Source organism: Enhydra lutris, unplaced genomic scaffold (genome assembly GCF_002288905.1).
Source record: "Enhydra lutris kenyoni isolate GAN:26980312 unplaced genomic scaffold, ASM228890v2 scaffoldscaffold12, whole genome shotgun sequence".
Taxonomy (NCBI): Eukaryota; Metazoa; Chordata; class Mammalia; order Carnivora; family Mustelidae; genus Enhydra; species Enhydra lutris.
The window spans coordinates 27425536-27441296 of NW_019154096.1; the positions used below are offsets into that span (position 1 = coordinate 27425536).

The following is a 15761-nucleotide window of genomic DNA, read 5'->3' on the forward strand; positions in this document are numbered from 1 at the left end:
ATGTCAAACTGCTTAGAATAGACAGCTGAACCTCGGCCTTAGCTTTGAGCTGGATTCAGCACGGCCAAAGCAGTGCAAAAGAGTGACAGGAGAGGCATGGAAACAATCCAATCAAATCCCTAAACTCACCCTCTCTTAAATTTGAACCAGTCACATTCTGAGATGGTGTGCTCTTAAGAGTTAAACAACTAGCATAGTGCTTATTTCATAATAGATGTTCAGTACATTTATAACTAAGTTATTATTTTAAATAAAAAAATCCTTTTTACATACAAATCTCATTTAAAATCTTATAAGGCAAGTATTATTTTTCAAATAAAAATGCTAAAGCTCAAGGAATTCATATAAATTCCCCAAAACTACAACAGCAAAACAGAGACAATCAAGAAATGTGACAGACTTTACTATTTGTAGAAGACAGTGCTTAATTTCCATGGATTGGTGTAAATTACAGTCAGGAGTCTCCTGCTAATCTTACCTCATGAAGCTTCCTAACTTACACAGTTCACCTTAAATACTTCAGTCATGGACTCTGTGACTTAAACAGTAACAAGTTTCCAGCTTTAAATATTCTCATAGCCCCATTTTTTCTTTCCTACACTATCCCCAAAACATGTTAAGGTACTTCAGGGAGGTAACAATCAGAGAATAATTGATAGCAGCTCTGGGACAAAGGATTACCCACTGATAATTCCAACTTTGAAATTCTGAATTTCATGCTAAGCTTCTAGCCTAATTTGAAGCATTAAACTGTTCTTAGTCAAATCAACCAATTAATACATTAAAAAAAAAAAACTTTGTCAACTATAAACACAGAACTGTACTGACTGCATGGTGAGAAGTCAGAGAAAATAACAGAAAATATATCCATCCTATCTCTGAGAAACTTGCCATCTATTTGAAGAAGACAAGACTGACCCTCTCATAAATTCAACAGACAGGTAAACAGACATCAAACAATGAAAATAAACACTGAAGACTAGAAGACATGTAATTATCCTAGTTTTTGGTTGCAGTCACCAAACACTTTAAGAAGGGCTTAAATATTCCTACCTCCTTGACATGAGCATCATCAAAATACATCCATTTGCGGATCTTTGTTTGGAAAAAGAATGTAGAATAATGTTTGCCATAGTAACAGATCATTCCTACTAAGTACAGTTCAGACTGCTTGGCCCGGTCATCTGTCACTCTGAAAAACAGCTGTGGGGGAAAAAAGAGAATGGAAAAAACAGTCACATACTCAACCCTCTTAAATCACCTCTCCACAGACTCCATCATTTCTTATTGAGGTACTGACTTGTTTCTCCACTCCTCAGTCTAAAATTCTCCCTAGTCTATACTAATCATCAGAAATGAACCTAAAAAGACAAAACACAAGACAGATAGTGGCAGTAAACTGGCAAGGTGGTGATGTTTCTTCATACTTTCAATAATATTTTATTGCTGATGCTTATCGTAAGAGGAATCAAGGAAGTTGAAAAATACAAAACAAAACAAAAACACTCAAGTTCAAAAGTTACTTATCAGCTGGTGCCATAAATATAAATTTCCTGCTGAGACCCTAACTAAGGGGTAAAAATGCCCTTTAGGAGGAGCAATACCACCATGCTGGTTATCAGTACTTCAATTCTAGCAATGCCATAGGTTCTAAGACATACACAAAAAAATTTGAAGAAAAGGATATTTGCCTTGAGAAACTTATATGAGTGAGAAAATCATAAAAATAAAACAAAACTAGAATACAGAAGACGTAGACTACAGAAATTTAGAAAAAGGAGATTTAATTGTGCATAACCTACTCATGTCAGAGATTCCTTGGAAAGGAGACCTAAAATAAGGTCCCAGATAGTTCATTTATTCTCAGTTGCAGCTTAGTGACATTCAAGAATGACAAGAGATCTCCTCACTCACAGGACTGTAAGAGAAAGAAACCAGTAGAAAGGAAACTACAGAATTTCTGGCTCTTCTCTTGAACTGAAGGAAAACCCTGGCTGTACCTACTAGGGCATGGAGCTGACAAAGTTAAGGACCACAGGCTTGAAGTCTTTTCCCCCTATTTCTCTGAATAGATGCACAGAAAACCACTAAACCACTCAATTTTCTTCCAAGCTACTTCATTATCTTCTCAACAGACATTGGTTCCTCACTGTAAATTTCGTATTATAAAACTCAGGTCACCAACTTTAACCCCTTCACCTCTCATAGCAGCTCTAGTCAGGCCTGCTCACTTTTTTTACCTTATTTCCACCTGTGGCTAAATACACCTTCCTACTCTACATGGGTATAAACAATGAGTAGGGCACATAATAACTCTATAAACTGCTTGATTTTTATCAGTAGCTAAGCTCTATACAACCTGTCTTTCAAGGCCAACGTAATCCCATTTTTCCTAAAAAGCCTTTCCCACCTACCCAAAGGAGGTATGTGAGCAGGTACATGCATGCACATGTATGTGTACACATATAACAAGTATATTTGTCCAAAACTCTATATTATATATTTATATATAATATATATTATATATTATATATTATATTTTAATTATAAAATATTATAATTTGCCATCTAGGATATACCTTTGTGTTTAGTGTTCACTGCACTTAAGCAATACTAAGATACACGAACTCCAAGTCAGAGACAAAGGTAACTAATACTCACATCACCCAGCTTAAGGCAGGTACCCAGGCTGTGAATGACATCCTCTGCCAAGTCTGAGTGGTCTGAGTCCCATACCAGCCCAATTGTGATAATCTGTGGAGCATTCATCAACACACGGCGAATCCGAATCCTTTCTCCGCAGTTGCTCTGAAATACATATATAAGACTAGTTTGAGATGTTTCCCACTGGCTCTGCCTCAATTCCACAAATCTTAGGGCTCCTCTCCCAACTCTAAACTCTACCCCTGACTTAACTCACCGGACAGTTCCGCAGATCCCCCATGGTGCTGGCATTTTGCAGCAGTTCACCAAACATGCTTGGTGAGGGTTTTTCTCGTCTTTCCAGCATACAAATAGCCTGGTTGCTTCAAGAGAGGGAATGGAAGGGTAGAAGATGATGGTAGAAGTTACTCAGAGTTATAACTAAATCAAATAGATTATTCATACAAACTCCTAACTCACATATTTGATTTTCTTCCTTTGCCCACTATGCTCACTATACCAAAGCCCTTGTCCTGACCAGCTTCACTGTCCCAAACACAATGAGCGCCTGTCCCCAAATCCAAAGCTCATAGAATCCCCATTTCACCTCCCACCTTGTTGACCAGAACTGAACCTAAGAAAAGTTGGGAGAGGAGGGAAAAGAACAAAGGTTACTTTAAAGTTGTTCTGAGTTCCTACAATATAGCATAGTCTTAGCAATAAAAATAAAAGCTATATGGATGCCATCAGTGAAAACTCAATCACTTACGGAGTACCTAAGGGTACAAACAGAGAACCCTTTAAGACTCACCAAAGGGAAGTAGTGGAGATGTAATGTACCATCTGGATGAAAGGCAGTGGATCAGAAGTGGCACCACAGCTAGTACACACACACTGGGCCCAGGTAAAAAAGCAAAACCAAGCAGCCACAGTCATTAATTGTTTTGGAACCCATCTAATACCCCACATCCCAGCATAAAGTGTTCTTGAAGAAGAAGTGATGTAGATAGAGATAAGGTTCACCTGTTCAAACAATGTCATTGCAAATTTCTGGTGGGAGATGCAGTGTTGGGCAGTACATATATCCTCTTTGGTTTCGTCAGCAATCTGGAAGTGAATTCTCATCAGGAGGTTTTCCTAATAGGGAAAGAACAAAAGCAGTGTATCAGTGATACTTAAAAGAAAAATGCACAATTTGGTAGGCAGTTTACTCAGAGAAATAGTAATCCTCTTGGAAGGTAAGAATACCTCTACTTTAAAAAAAAAAACTTTAATTTTAAGTAACTATAAATTCATAGGAAGTTTCAAAAAAATTGCGTAGAGGGTCCATATACCCTTCACCAACTTTCCTCCAGTAGTAACATCTTGCATAACTATAGTACAATAACCAAACCAAGAAATGGACATCAATACAGTCTACAGAGTTTATTTAGATTTCAACAGTTTTACATACACTTATTTGTGTCTATAACTCTATGCAATTTTCTCACATGTATAGTCATATAACAACCATGCAATCAAGATATAAAACTTTCATCACAAGATTCCCTCACATTATTCCTTTACAGCCTTACCCACCTAATTCCAACCCTGACACCTAGTAACCACTAATCTATTCGCTTATCTCTATAAGCTTGTTATTTCGGAATATTACATAAATGGGAGCATATGGTAGGTATTTAACCTTTTGATACTGTGTTTTTTTTCCCCGCAGCATAATTCCCTTTAAATCCATTCAAGTTGATGTGTAAATCAGTCATTCCTTTTTATTACTGCATAGTATTCTCTGGTATGGACGTACCAAAGTTTGTTTCGCTACTCACCATTAAAGGCATTGGGTTGTTTCCAATTTGGGACTATTACAAATAAAGATTCTATGAACATTCATGTACAGGTTTTTGTATAAACTTAAGTTTTCATTGCTCTGGGATACATGTCCAGTAATGCAACTGCTGAACCATATGATAATTTGCAAGTTTAGTTTTTTAAGAAACTGCCAAACTGTTTTCCATGGTGGCTATACCATTTTACATTCCCACCAGCAGTATATGATCCAGTTTCTCAGGAGTAACTCTGATTCTGGTGACATTTTACCCTGTAATGGAATATAGATCACTCTCAGATTTTTTTTAATGGATACACAGAGTCTTTTGAAGGCTGATGGACAGAATAGAACCCAGAGTTCTGAAGAGTCTTCTACTAAAGTCACTGGGAGCAATGTAGCTACCTAAATAGCATATTACACTTGTGCTAGGGACTCAGTTATTCTCTGTTTAATTATCATTAGTAATGCAGGAGTTCACAAAGTACAGTGGTCCCCAGACCAACAGCATTAGTATTAGCATCACCTGGAAACTTGTTAGAGCTAGATATTTTTGGACCCTAATCCAGACCTACTGAATCAGAAACTCAAGGGAGGGGACACAGCAATTTGTATTTTAATGAGCCCTTCTCCTTTGAAGGCAAGAGCCACTGTTTTATGCAATGGCAAGCAAAAAACTACTCTAAACCCAAAGGAAAAAGAATAAACCCATTATGCAATTCCTACTTCATTAGCAGAGACACCCAAGAGCTCTGAAAAACTCCGGAAATTCCTAGTTCTAATCCTAGTTCTAATTGTAGATACAAGGGCAGAGTAAATACTACAGTAAAGTACCCAGTCCTTGATGGAGACCATCAACAGTCTCACCTCATATCAAAGAGGTCCAGAGGCCAACACTTACAAAGCACTCCGCAGCATCATCCATAATTCCCAGCTGGAAACGCTGTTCATCCTGGAAAGTCTTTGCCAGAGCACTGCGGAGAGTGTCAGATGGAAGCACTTTTTCACTACTACACTGAAACTGGTTAAAGATTCCCTGTAGGGAAGAGGTTAGACAAAGGAAAAAAGCATAGTGTTGTTATTATTAAGCTTCTACATATCCCAGTCTGTCAAGCTAGCGTCTCCGTGCTTTTGACAATGGAACCAATGTATTTTCCATGAGCTGACATGCTTGAAGTTAGCAACAAAGAAGTAAAAAATCAAGAGTCAGAATAAAGGGCATGATCTGTGCTAGCAGGGATCCTTGCTCTCCCATCTGACTGTGATATCATCAAGAACATATTAGGAGAGACCACTGTCATGAGTTAATGTAATATAGGGTTACCTCATTTCCTCTGATACAGAGGTAGAAGATCCATAGTAAATAAGGACATTATATATAAATGGTTTGGTAAATAATTCTCTGAGGACTCATCCTATGAAACTTGGCCCCCTTCTCCTAATTTAGAATTACTCAAAGGACAAAGAATAATAAAACAAAGACCGACTTGTCTAATACCCAGAAATAAACTCAACAACACATTTATTTCAAATCTACAGATGAAGTCCCATTTAAGATCACCCACTCTCTACCAGCCACTCACTATCATGAGTTTGTTGTGCAGTCTTCTGTTTTTTAATACTTCTATATACCTCTGTATTTGTGTTTGTGTATGTGTGTGTGTATACACATGTACATACATATATACATATATATATCCTTAAATACAGAGTATACTTTTATGTATATTTTTATTTATATACAAAATATCACACTTTTACTTTTTTAAATTCAGCGTTATTTTTGAGAACTGTCCATAATTTATACACACACACACACACACGCACACAATTCATTCTTTTTCCCTGCTGTATTGTATTTGATCAGATGTCTATGTGACATCTATTTATCTATTTCTTTATTGACAGATATTTTGGCAGTCTCTAATTTTTTGCCATTACAGAGAAGCTATGTCAACTTTTACTTCTACCAATAAATGAATATACATAAATTTCCCCATATCCTTGTCAGCAATTAATTAATACACTCAGACTGGTTAATTTGAGTCTTTCTAACTACATTTAGTTTTTCTGGATCTTTTGTGAATATGACTTGTGGCAAATATCTTCTTGCAGTCTTCTAGAGTCTTTTCTGTGGACCAGTTTTTAAATTTTGGTGTAATTAAATGTATCATCTCCTCCATCTTTACCTGATCTGAAATAATAATGAATGTGATATCCAGAGAATGGAAACAGAGTGGCAACAAGTGGCACCTGGCTTGATATGTCCTTCTCAAGTAGTATTAGACATTCCCCACAAAAACTTGAATATGGTCCAGAATATGTTTTAGACATTCCCCATAAAAACTACAATATGGGCCGTCACGTGGCCCAGATCCTCACTAAACCACCCAGACAAACAATAAATTCAATGATGTGTTACATGTTGACACACCAAAGAGTATAACTTACTTGACATTCTTGTTAGTAATTTCTTCATATAAAAAGAAACCCTTGGTTATTTTTCAGACTTACTAATGAGACCAGAAACGAGACCATTTTATAAACCTACTTATATGATCTAAGAATAGGAGGCCTCACCAACCTAGAATAGTCAATTCTTGGTCCTCATCTTACTTGAACTATAAGCAGCTCAGTCACTCACTCATCAGATTTTCATCCAAATACTACCCTCACTATATAGTATTTCCTGACTGATCTACCTCTTTTTCTTTTTTCTTTCCTTTCTTTCTTTCTTTCTTTCAAAGATTTTATTTGTCGAAAGAGAGAGATCAAAAGTAGGGGAAGTGGCAGGCACAGGGAGAAGCAGGCTCCCCACTGAGCAAGGAGCCCAATGAGGACTTGATCCCAGGACTCTGGGATCATGACCTGAGCCAAAGGGAGATGCTTAATCAATTACGCCATCCAGGCGTCCCCTGATCACTCTATTTAAAATTGCAAGTGCCACCCCCTCTTCCTCAAACCTTCCACCCTCACCTGTTTTATTTTCTCTGTGGCATATCATCTGTAATACCATGTATTTTACTTACTTATTATCTGACTACACTCTCTAGAATTTAAGTGTGAGGACAGAAAATTTTTGTCCTTTAATTCCCTGCTATATTATTCCCAGCACCTAGAAGAATACTGGCATATAGAGGGCAACCAATAACTAGTTTTGGATGGATGGATGGATGGATGGATGGATGGATGGATGGATGGATGATGTGACTGGGTAGATCTTATTAAGGTATTATTAAGTCCCCTCTTTTTTTTTAAGTAGGCTCCATGCCCAGTGGAGAGCCCAACATGGGGCCTGAATCCATGACCCAGAGATCAAGACCTGAGTTGAGATCAAGAGTCAGACACTTCAGGAGTCTGTATGGCTCAGTAGGTTAAAGCCTCTGCCTTCAGCTCAGGTCATGGTCTCAGGGTCCTGGGATCGAGCCCCACATCAGGGAGCCTGCTTCCCCCCTCTCTCTGCCTGCCTCTCTGCCTACTTGGGACCTGTGTGTGTGTGTGTGTGTGTGTGTGTGTGTGTGTGAAATAAATTAAAAAAAAAAATCTTAAAGAGTCAGACACTTAACCTACTGACACCCAAGTATCCCTAGTCCCCTCTTTTTTAAAAGCCAATAAAGAATCACCTAGAAAAGTTGAAAATGTTTTCTTAAGGTAATATAACTGGTTAATACAAAATGGGATTTAACCTCATTCTGCTAATTTCAAGTTCGAACTGTTTTTTTTCCTCATTCTACTCTCTTAGTAACACTGTTCCTCCTCATACACATTGAACATCTACCCCAAAAACAGCTCAAGAACAATTTGCTACATAACCTGCTATTATTCCCTACAAAGGATTCTATATGATGTGGAGGAGACAGTACTAATAATACATATTTAGTATTATTTTATGAGCTAGGAACTGGAAGAAATCTATTATAAGTACTCCAAGTTATTTTGGATAACCTAGACATTTTTCACAAATATATTTAAGATCAGGTAAAGGCAAGGCAGGACCTTCCATAATTTGTTGCTGGAAATAGAAAAATGTCTATCATTGACCCTTAAACTAGATCTAAAGGAATGGTCTAGGTCCACAGTTAAACATTCTCAGAGGACAACTAGATATCTACACTGAGTGACCTATAGGATTCTGAAACAGAGGAACAGAGAAACAAAGGAAAAGGTGGCCAAAGAAGCAGTGACTGCTTCTACAAGTAATAGTGGTTTGACCACTGAAAACACTAAGTGACCACTATCACATCCCAACTTGCTGTTCTCAATGGTTAATGCTAAGATATTACTGCTAACGAAGGCTCTATCTCTAGAGAATGGGATGAATGAGGTTTGCTTCTTTGTCCAGAGTCCAAAACTGGCTTCATGACAGTTCTGCACAAATGGAATATTCGCAAACTACAGCCCCGTTAGTCCTTCTCTGCTGAGGTCCCTCAAGAATTAAGCCATAATACTCTAAAGCATCAATAATTCCTAATGAACTAACTTCTCTCCTATGCATAGCAGTAGTTATGTTATTATCCAAAGAGAATTAAAATAGTCACTCCAGTCATGTTGTGTGGTCTGTGGTTCAGATGACCCTGCTTGAGAAAGGGCAGGATTCCACTGAGAGATGGTATAGAGTAATGGTTAAAAGCATGGACTCTGGAACCAGACTACATGGGTTCATAATCCCAGTCCTGTTATTTATCATCTCTATGACCTTAGAAAAGCTACTTAACTTTTCTAGGCTTCAGTTTCCTCTTTTAAAAGAGGATTAGCAATAGTATTTACCTCCTAGGGTTATTTACAGATTAAATAAATTATCTGTATCTCTATCTATACCTTGGACTATTGCCTGGCTGTATAAATGCTAAGTATTAGCTGCCATCATTGTTGTTATTGTTGTTGTTGTTGTCATTATATTTTAGGTTACTAAGGAGCCTGTCTGCCACTGACCTTGGGTCAGAAATGCATCTACTTTAAGCTACCTCCCCAGTCTCTGAAATCTGGGTAGGAAGGACCAAACTTTTCTCTTTCTGTTGCTCTTACTTAAAAGAGGCAGATTTCCCATGACTATCTAAGAAAGGTTTCAGCACAGAAAGGGAAAGATCTAGTCAGAGCTCTGCCTACATGCACAGTGGATATGTAGTAACAAATCCGACTTGTGTTCAGTGTCATCATGTCTCTAAACTATACTCTTTTCTCATCTCTTAATTACAGGTAACGGTCTCCATACACAATGAGTATCTGAATGTATTCAGAATGCCTGCATCCTCTTTATTTTATTGTAACTATTATTATCAGTCTTGCTCTGCTATTGTTAGGAAAAAGCAAGTGTATCAGGGATGAAGCAGCCTGAGCTCTCCCAGCATGCATCTGTGGAGCTGCAGCTCTGGAAGAAGCTGTAGCACAAAGCCCCTCTGTTAGGGCAGCACACTAACCCCTGTGTGTCCCTCTCACATGAGCACAAGGGCTGGAACGGGCCTCCTCCTGTTCCCTTTTTCACCCTCCTCCCACCTTTCCCAGAGGGAGATCCTGTTCACACCAAAGAAAGCCAAGAACATTTAGTTCAGCAATAAGAACAGGTGGTAGCACCAATAAGGAACAAAAACTGGTATTCTTCCAATTGCTGAGTTCTGTGGCAGGGAGCGAGAAAGGGCAGGAAGAACCCAAACCCAGGAATCACTTTTCCCTATGGGATCCCTGATGGTTTCATTTCAATAAACAGAGAAAACCCACCTTTGAGGTTTCGCTCAGCTCTTCTTCACAAAGTGAAACCAAAGAGGTCTTCCTTTTTATTCTCAGGAAAAGGCAAATTACTTTTTGTCTGTTAAGTATTTTCTTGGATGCAATGCAAAAGCAATAAGACTTTAATGACTAAAAGCAGGTGCTTCCCCACCCATTTCTCTTGGATCATGGAGCACACAATTCTATCCACATGAGCACATAATTATTTGGATTAGTAAAAACCATGTAAATAAGATAAAAGTGCCATAAAGACAGAAAGTCTTTGTGCTTTGGCATCTACAAATGCAGCTGTTGCTTAAGTTATTTCCCCCTAAAACACAGACTTTTGTCTTTAGGCAGCGAACAGCTGTTTACTTCTCTCTCAGGACTTCCTAGCCTTGCATCTAAAAGAAGTCATGAGTAGAGAAGATGGGGGTCAAGGAAAAGGCCCATCACTAAATTTGATGCTTTATGGACCCTAGGTTTTTGGAAAGTTAGCAGCCCAACTCATCCTTGAAGGGTGTCCAACAATAACTTTTGCAAAGGCACGACATACTTTATGCACTGCTACTAACTCAGTTCTTAGGTTTTCTCTTCTTGACCTGGGCTTCCCAAATCTCTCATCATTTTGGCTCTCATAATCACTCCTTTTCTCCACACTTCCTGGAAATCAGAGACTTAAATAACTTGTAAACCTGAATGTGGCCAATCAAGCCTGTTTGTAAACACAATCCTCTGAAAGAAAGATAAAAGAGCTACTACTTCTTGAAGACTACTAGAAAAGAGAACTTTTCACTAGTTTTTTGTGTTCAAAGGACTCTCGAACTTTCTTTTTCAAGAAGAGAATAATATGTAAATATTTGCCATTTTGGCACCCAAAACAACAATATTGGATTTTTAACATTTTATTGCAGAAAATCTCAAACATACTAGAGTAGACAAAATACCACAACAAACTCCCATGTACCTATTATCTATCTTCAACAATTATCAGCCTGTGGCCAATCTCATTTCATATATACAACCCACCCACTTACCCCATTCCCAGATCATTTTGAAGCAAATACCAGACATTATTCATCTGTAAACATTTCAGGGCATGCCTCTAAAGAAAAAAAAGAACTCTTTTTGTTTAAAACATAACCATAATATAATTACCACACTTAGAAAAAGGTAATAATAATTCCTTAATATCATCAAATATCCAGTCAGTTTAATAGAAACTCTTGCTCCAACATTGGAAAAGGCAGAGAATAGCTGATTAGTTTCGCTATTGGGATTCCTTAACCATATGTCTAAAAATACCTACCTTTTCTGGACTTCACAATTAGATAATTATCTGCATATCCTATACCAGTCCTTTTAAGTACATTCAGCTACCAATACCATATCTCCCCATGGGCTTTATTTGCACTCTTTTGAGTCCATAACCCAATACTTTGTGGACTCGCAGTGGCGAAGTTAAAGACCATCATAAGCTACCTATCACACTCATTTCTGCTACCAGTACAAAAGAGACAGACACCCACATACACACAGAGACAGAAAGAAACACCAAGACTTCAAGACACCGGACAGAGAGGGGCGCCTGAGTGGCTCAGTGGGTTAAAGCCTCTGCCTTCCGCTCAGGTCATGATCCCAGGGTCTGGCTCTCTGCTCAGCAGGGAGCCTGCTTCCCCCTCTCTTTCTCTGCCTGCCTCTCTGCCTACTTGTATTTTTGTCTGTCAAATAAATAAATAAAATCTTTAAAACAAAAACAAAACCCCTACCTCTTAAAAAAAAAAAAAAAAAAAAGACACTGGACAGAGAGCCACAGAACAGAGATAGGCCAAATTCACCAGAAGATGGTATTGCTTATAGTGGGAAATCACTAACTAATGGTAAGGTTTTACAAAATATAATAGTCAATTTGCTAATTTTTGTCAAGATCAAAACTGCAGGACCTTAGAGATTACCAACAGTATTTAAATCAAATTTTGAGAATCAATACCATAACCACTTACCCCACAAGGGAAATGAAAAGGGGGACCCTTCTGGATATGCACAAAGATTCTGAGATTGTTTAAGTTTCAGGTTCTGCCATAAACTGTGGAAAGGAAAGAATCATGACGATCTACTATGTTTTTCCTTGCAGCCACATCCCTCTATTTGAATATTATGCAAAATTCTAAACCCCAAATTTTAAAAAGGGTAGAAGACTCAACTTTATACTATCCAAGTTATGTCAATGGTTAAATTAGTTGAGAATATTTTGGTACAGCCTACTAGGATTTTAAGACTAAGAAAGGTTAACCAAAAGACCACACATATATGCTCATATCCCATAGATAAGCAAAACAAAGAAGTTCAACTCAAGTTCAACTCAAGATGATATTTGCATTAGACATAAGGATATACATTCTTCATGTGAGGACTGTTTATTACCAGCTAAAATTTCCAGGGAACATATTAGAAATCTAATTTCCTGGTTTTGGGGCGCCTGGGTGGCTTAGTCTTTGGGCATCTCTTTAGCTCAGGGTCCTGGAATCGAGCCCCGCATGGGGCTCCCACGCTCTGCGGGAAGCCTGCTTCTCCCTCTCCCACTCCCCTTGCTTGTGTTCCCTCTCTCACTCTCTCTGTCAAATAAATAAATAAATGGAAAGAAATCTAATTTCCTGGTTTAAATAGTCCAGCATAATGGATTTACTCTTCTCTGATACTGACCATGACTATTTGACAATGAAGAACCCACTATTCTAATAATCTACCAAAAAAAGGACTGGACTGATAACGAACAATGAGTAATTTCTTACACCACGTTACTTCCTGTGCTTATGCTTCAATACCCAATAGAGGAACAACTATATGGTACATACTTAAAATATATTGAGGTATTTATTCTCTGCACTCGCAAATCTCCCCCCAATTAACAGGTGGGCTATCAATAGAACACAGATTTTTCTGCCCCTTTCAAAAGTCTTATTGCTCTACCAATACAGACTTACATTACACAACACCTTATATACAAGAACCTATTTCCTCCCCACCTACCCTCACCATCACCATCATTCCCTGGCTTTGATGCCTTGTACTAGCATTCTTAAAAGAAAAATCACTAATTGAGAAGATTTGTTGAATTTAATCAATCAATGAAGCATTCTCCTTTGCCTATAACAAAAAACACTCTGTCCTACGTCTTGGCACACTGCAAAGCCTCTAGCACAATCCCTGGAAGGAGAACAAAATCTTTGTGGCATACTAAGTACAGAGGACGGATTTCCTCCCCTGGACAGAGATAAATAAATAAGCCAACACCAAAGTAAAATCATACCCTGGGGGCTGGGGGCAAAAGGGCAGATTCAATATGAATAATAAATAAGAGCTCTGGGCTATAGGCATGACAACATTTCAGGTCAGGAAATATCTTTTAGTAACACTAGATGGGAATAAATTTGTGGATTCAGAAGAAACAGGGTAATCAGCACACAAATCGCTTCTCTTTTCTAAATCAGCATTATGGTTCAAAGTAAGAAGACAGATACACTGACACAAATTCTTTTTTAATGAAAGCATCATTAATAATTTGCATCAAGATTTCAAGGCTGAAATTACTTTAGGAACTTAGTATAAAGTAACATAGGGGAAAAAAAACCTAGTGTATTTTATAGAACCAAAAGAAATGAATTATCCTAAATATTGTGTATAAACCACCAAAAAGCAATTGTAAGCTCTGGATACAACATATTACGATGGTACCTGGCCAAGGTCACAAGGCACAAAAATACTGACAAACTTCAGAGAGCAGAAGAAAAAGCAAAATATTATACAAAAGGTGTTCACATAAGACCAACAGTAAAGGCATTTTAACGGTTGGTGCAAGGTAAAGTAAAAAGTGGAGAAAAAGCAGGGATATATATCTTCTAGCCAGACTCAGAACGGAAAATTCTTCATCTAAAACATTAGATTAAGGGAAAGTTGGCTAGCTTCTGATTCATCCAGGAACATGTTTGTGTCTCCTCTGGGTTCTAGAGCTAAACAATTATGTACCAACATAAAGAAGTCTGACTTTATAGAACTGGCAAGTTTTTTGGTTTTTTTTTAAGATTTTTATTTATTTATTTGACAGAGATCACAAGTAGGCAGAGAGGCAGGCAGAGAGAGAGGAGGAAGCAGGCTCCCCGCTGAGCAGAGAGCCGGATGTGGGTCTAGATCCCAGGACCCTGGGATCATGACCTGAGCTGAAGGCAGAGGCTTTAACCCACTGAGCCACCCAGGCACCCCAGAACTGGCAAGTTCTTTTTTTTTTTTTTTTCTTTTTTTTCTAAGATTTTATTTATTTATTTGACAGATAGAGATCACAGGTAGACAGCGAGACAGGCAGAGAGAGAGGAGGAAGCAGGCTCCCTGCTGAGCAGAGAGCCCGACATGGGGCTCGATCCCAGGACCCTGGGATCATGACCTGAGCCGAAGGCAGAGGCCCCAACCCACTGAGCCACCCAGGCGCTCCCAGAACTGGCAAGTTCTTAAAGAGTACTTCAAATTCAAGAACTCTGGAGTTTTCTATTTTGAAAAAAAAAATCTATGATATAAGAATTTCACATTTCAAACTTAGAACTGGGCACCTGGGGTGCCCACCAAACACATACATCTCACCCTTCCCTAACTAAATGAGGCATAAACTCCCAGATTAAGTAGACCTACTTAAAAAAAAGTGTAAAACTAAAAGTCACAATGACAATCTCAAGTAGAACAAGAGTGAGAGAGCACATAAAAGACAAAAAGAAAAAAGAGAAGAAAAAGGCAAATACCCAAAACTTTATAACTACAATTAAGAAATACTTAAAAAAATATATGAACCCAGAAAAGTTAAGCGTTTACATTATGGTGCAAGCACTGTAAGGAATACCAACAGGGAGGAAATGCTGAACCACCTTCCTAAAAACTCATCCAGCTATGCTAAATAGTATTAAGTAACACAATCATGGGTCTAGATAGAGGCAATATTTTTTAAACTTCATTAAGAAGATACATTTCGGGGGGGCCTAGGTGGCTAAGTTGGTTAAGCCATTGCCTTCTGCTCAGGTCGTGATGCCGGAATCCCGGGATCAAGTCCCCCATCGGGCTGCCAGCTCTGCAGGGAGTCTGCTTCTCCCTCTGACCTTCTCCCCTCTTGTGCTCTCTCTCACTCAAATAAATAAAATCTTTAACAAAAAAAAAAAAAAAAGAAGATATATTTCTGGAGTCGGGGGAAAGAAGATAAGTTTCTGAATTGGAGTTCTGAAAGGACTAGATGTGGTTGGGTTTAAAAGGGATGTGTTGTTTTGTTTATTGTTGTCACTGATTTGGCGCCAAGGGATCCAGGCAAAGTGACTAACATCTGCAACGTCTAAGAGGCAGGTATAGAGAGTGTACCATCTGCTATCATAGCTGAAATGGAGAGTGCCTGAGGAAGGAAAGAAAGGGAAAAGAAAGTATGAAACTAGTTTTTTAAATGCCTATAATCATATATTTTTAAGTGATTTAAGAGTTAATAGGGAGACCCTTCAAGGTTATACAAGAAGGGAGTAACTTCAAAACAGCACTCCAGCATATTCTGAGGTTAGAACAAATGAAA

The 15761-nt window shown here is 38.3% G+C and overlaps 1 protein-coding gene across 3 annotated transcripts in view; it reads right to left on the minus strand.

Moving 5' to 3' along the window:
• LOC111145257 (ubiquitin specific peptidase 54) overlaps positions 1–15761 on the minus strand; it is a 58401-nt gene that overhangs the window by 32680 nt on the left and 9960 nt on the right. For all 3 annotated transcript variants that reach the window (XM_022500053.1, XM_022500055.1, XM_022500054.1), the window contains exons 3-8: positions 5367–5501; positions 3667–3780; positions 3455–3537; positions 2921–3026; positions 2662–2808; positions 1054–1203 (exon numbers count right to left, since the gene is read on the minus strand). In XM_022500053.1, coding sequence (XP_022355761.1) covers positions 1054–1203; positions 2662–2808; positions 2921–3026; positions 3455–3537; positions 3667–3780; positions 5367–5501 — 735 coding nt within the window. The remainder of the gene's footprint in view (positions 1–1053; positions 1204–2661; positions 2809–2920; positions 3027–3454; positions 3538–3666; positions 3781–5366; positions 5502–15761) is intronic.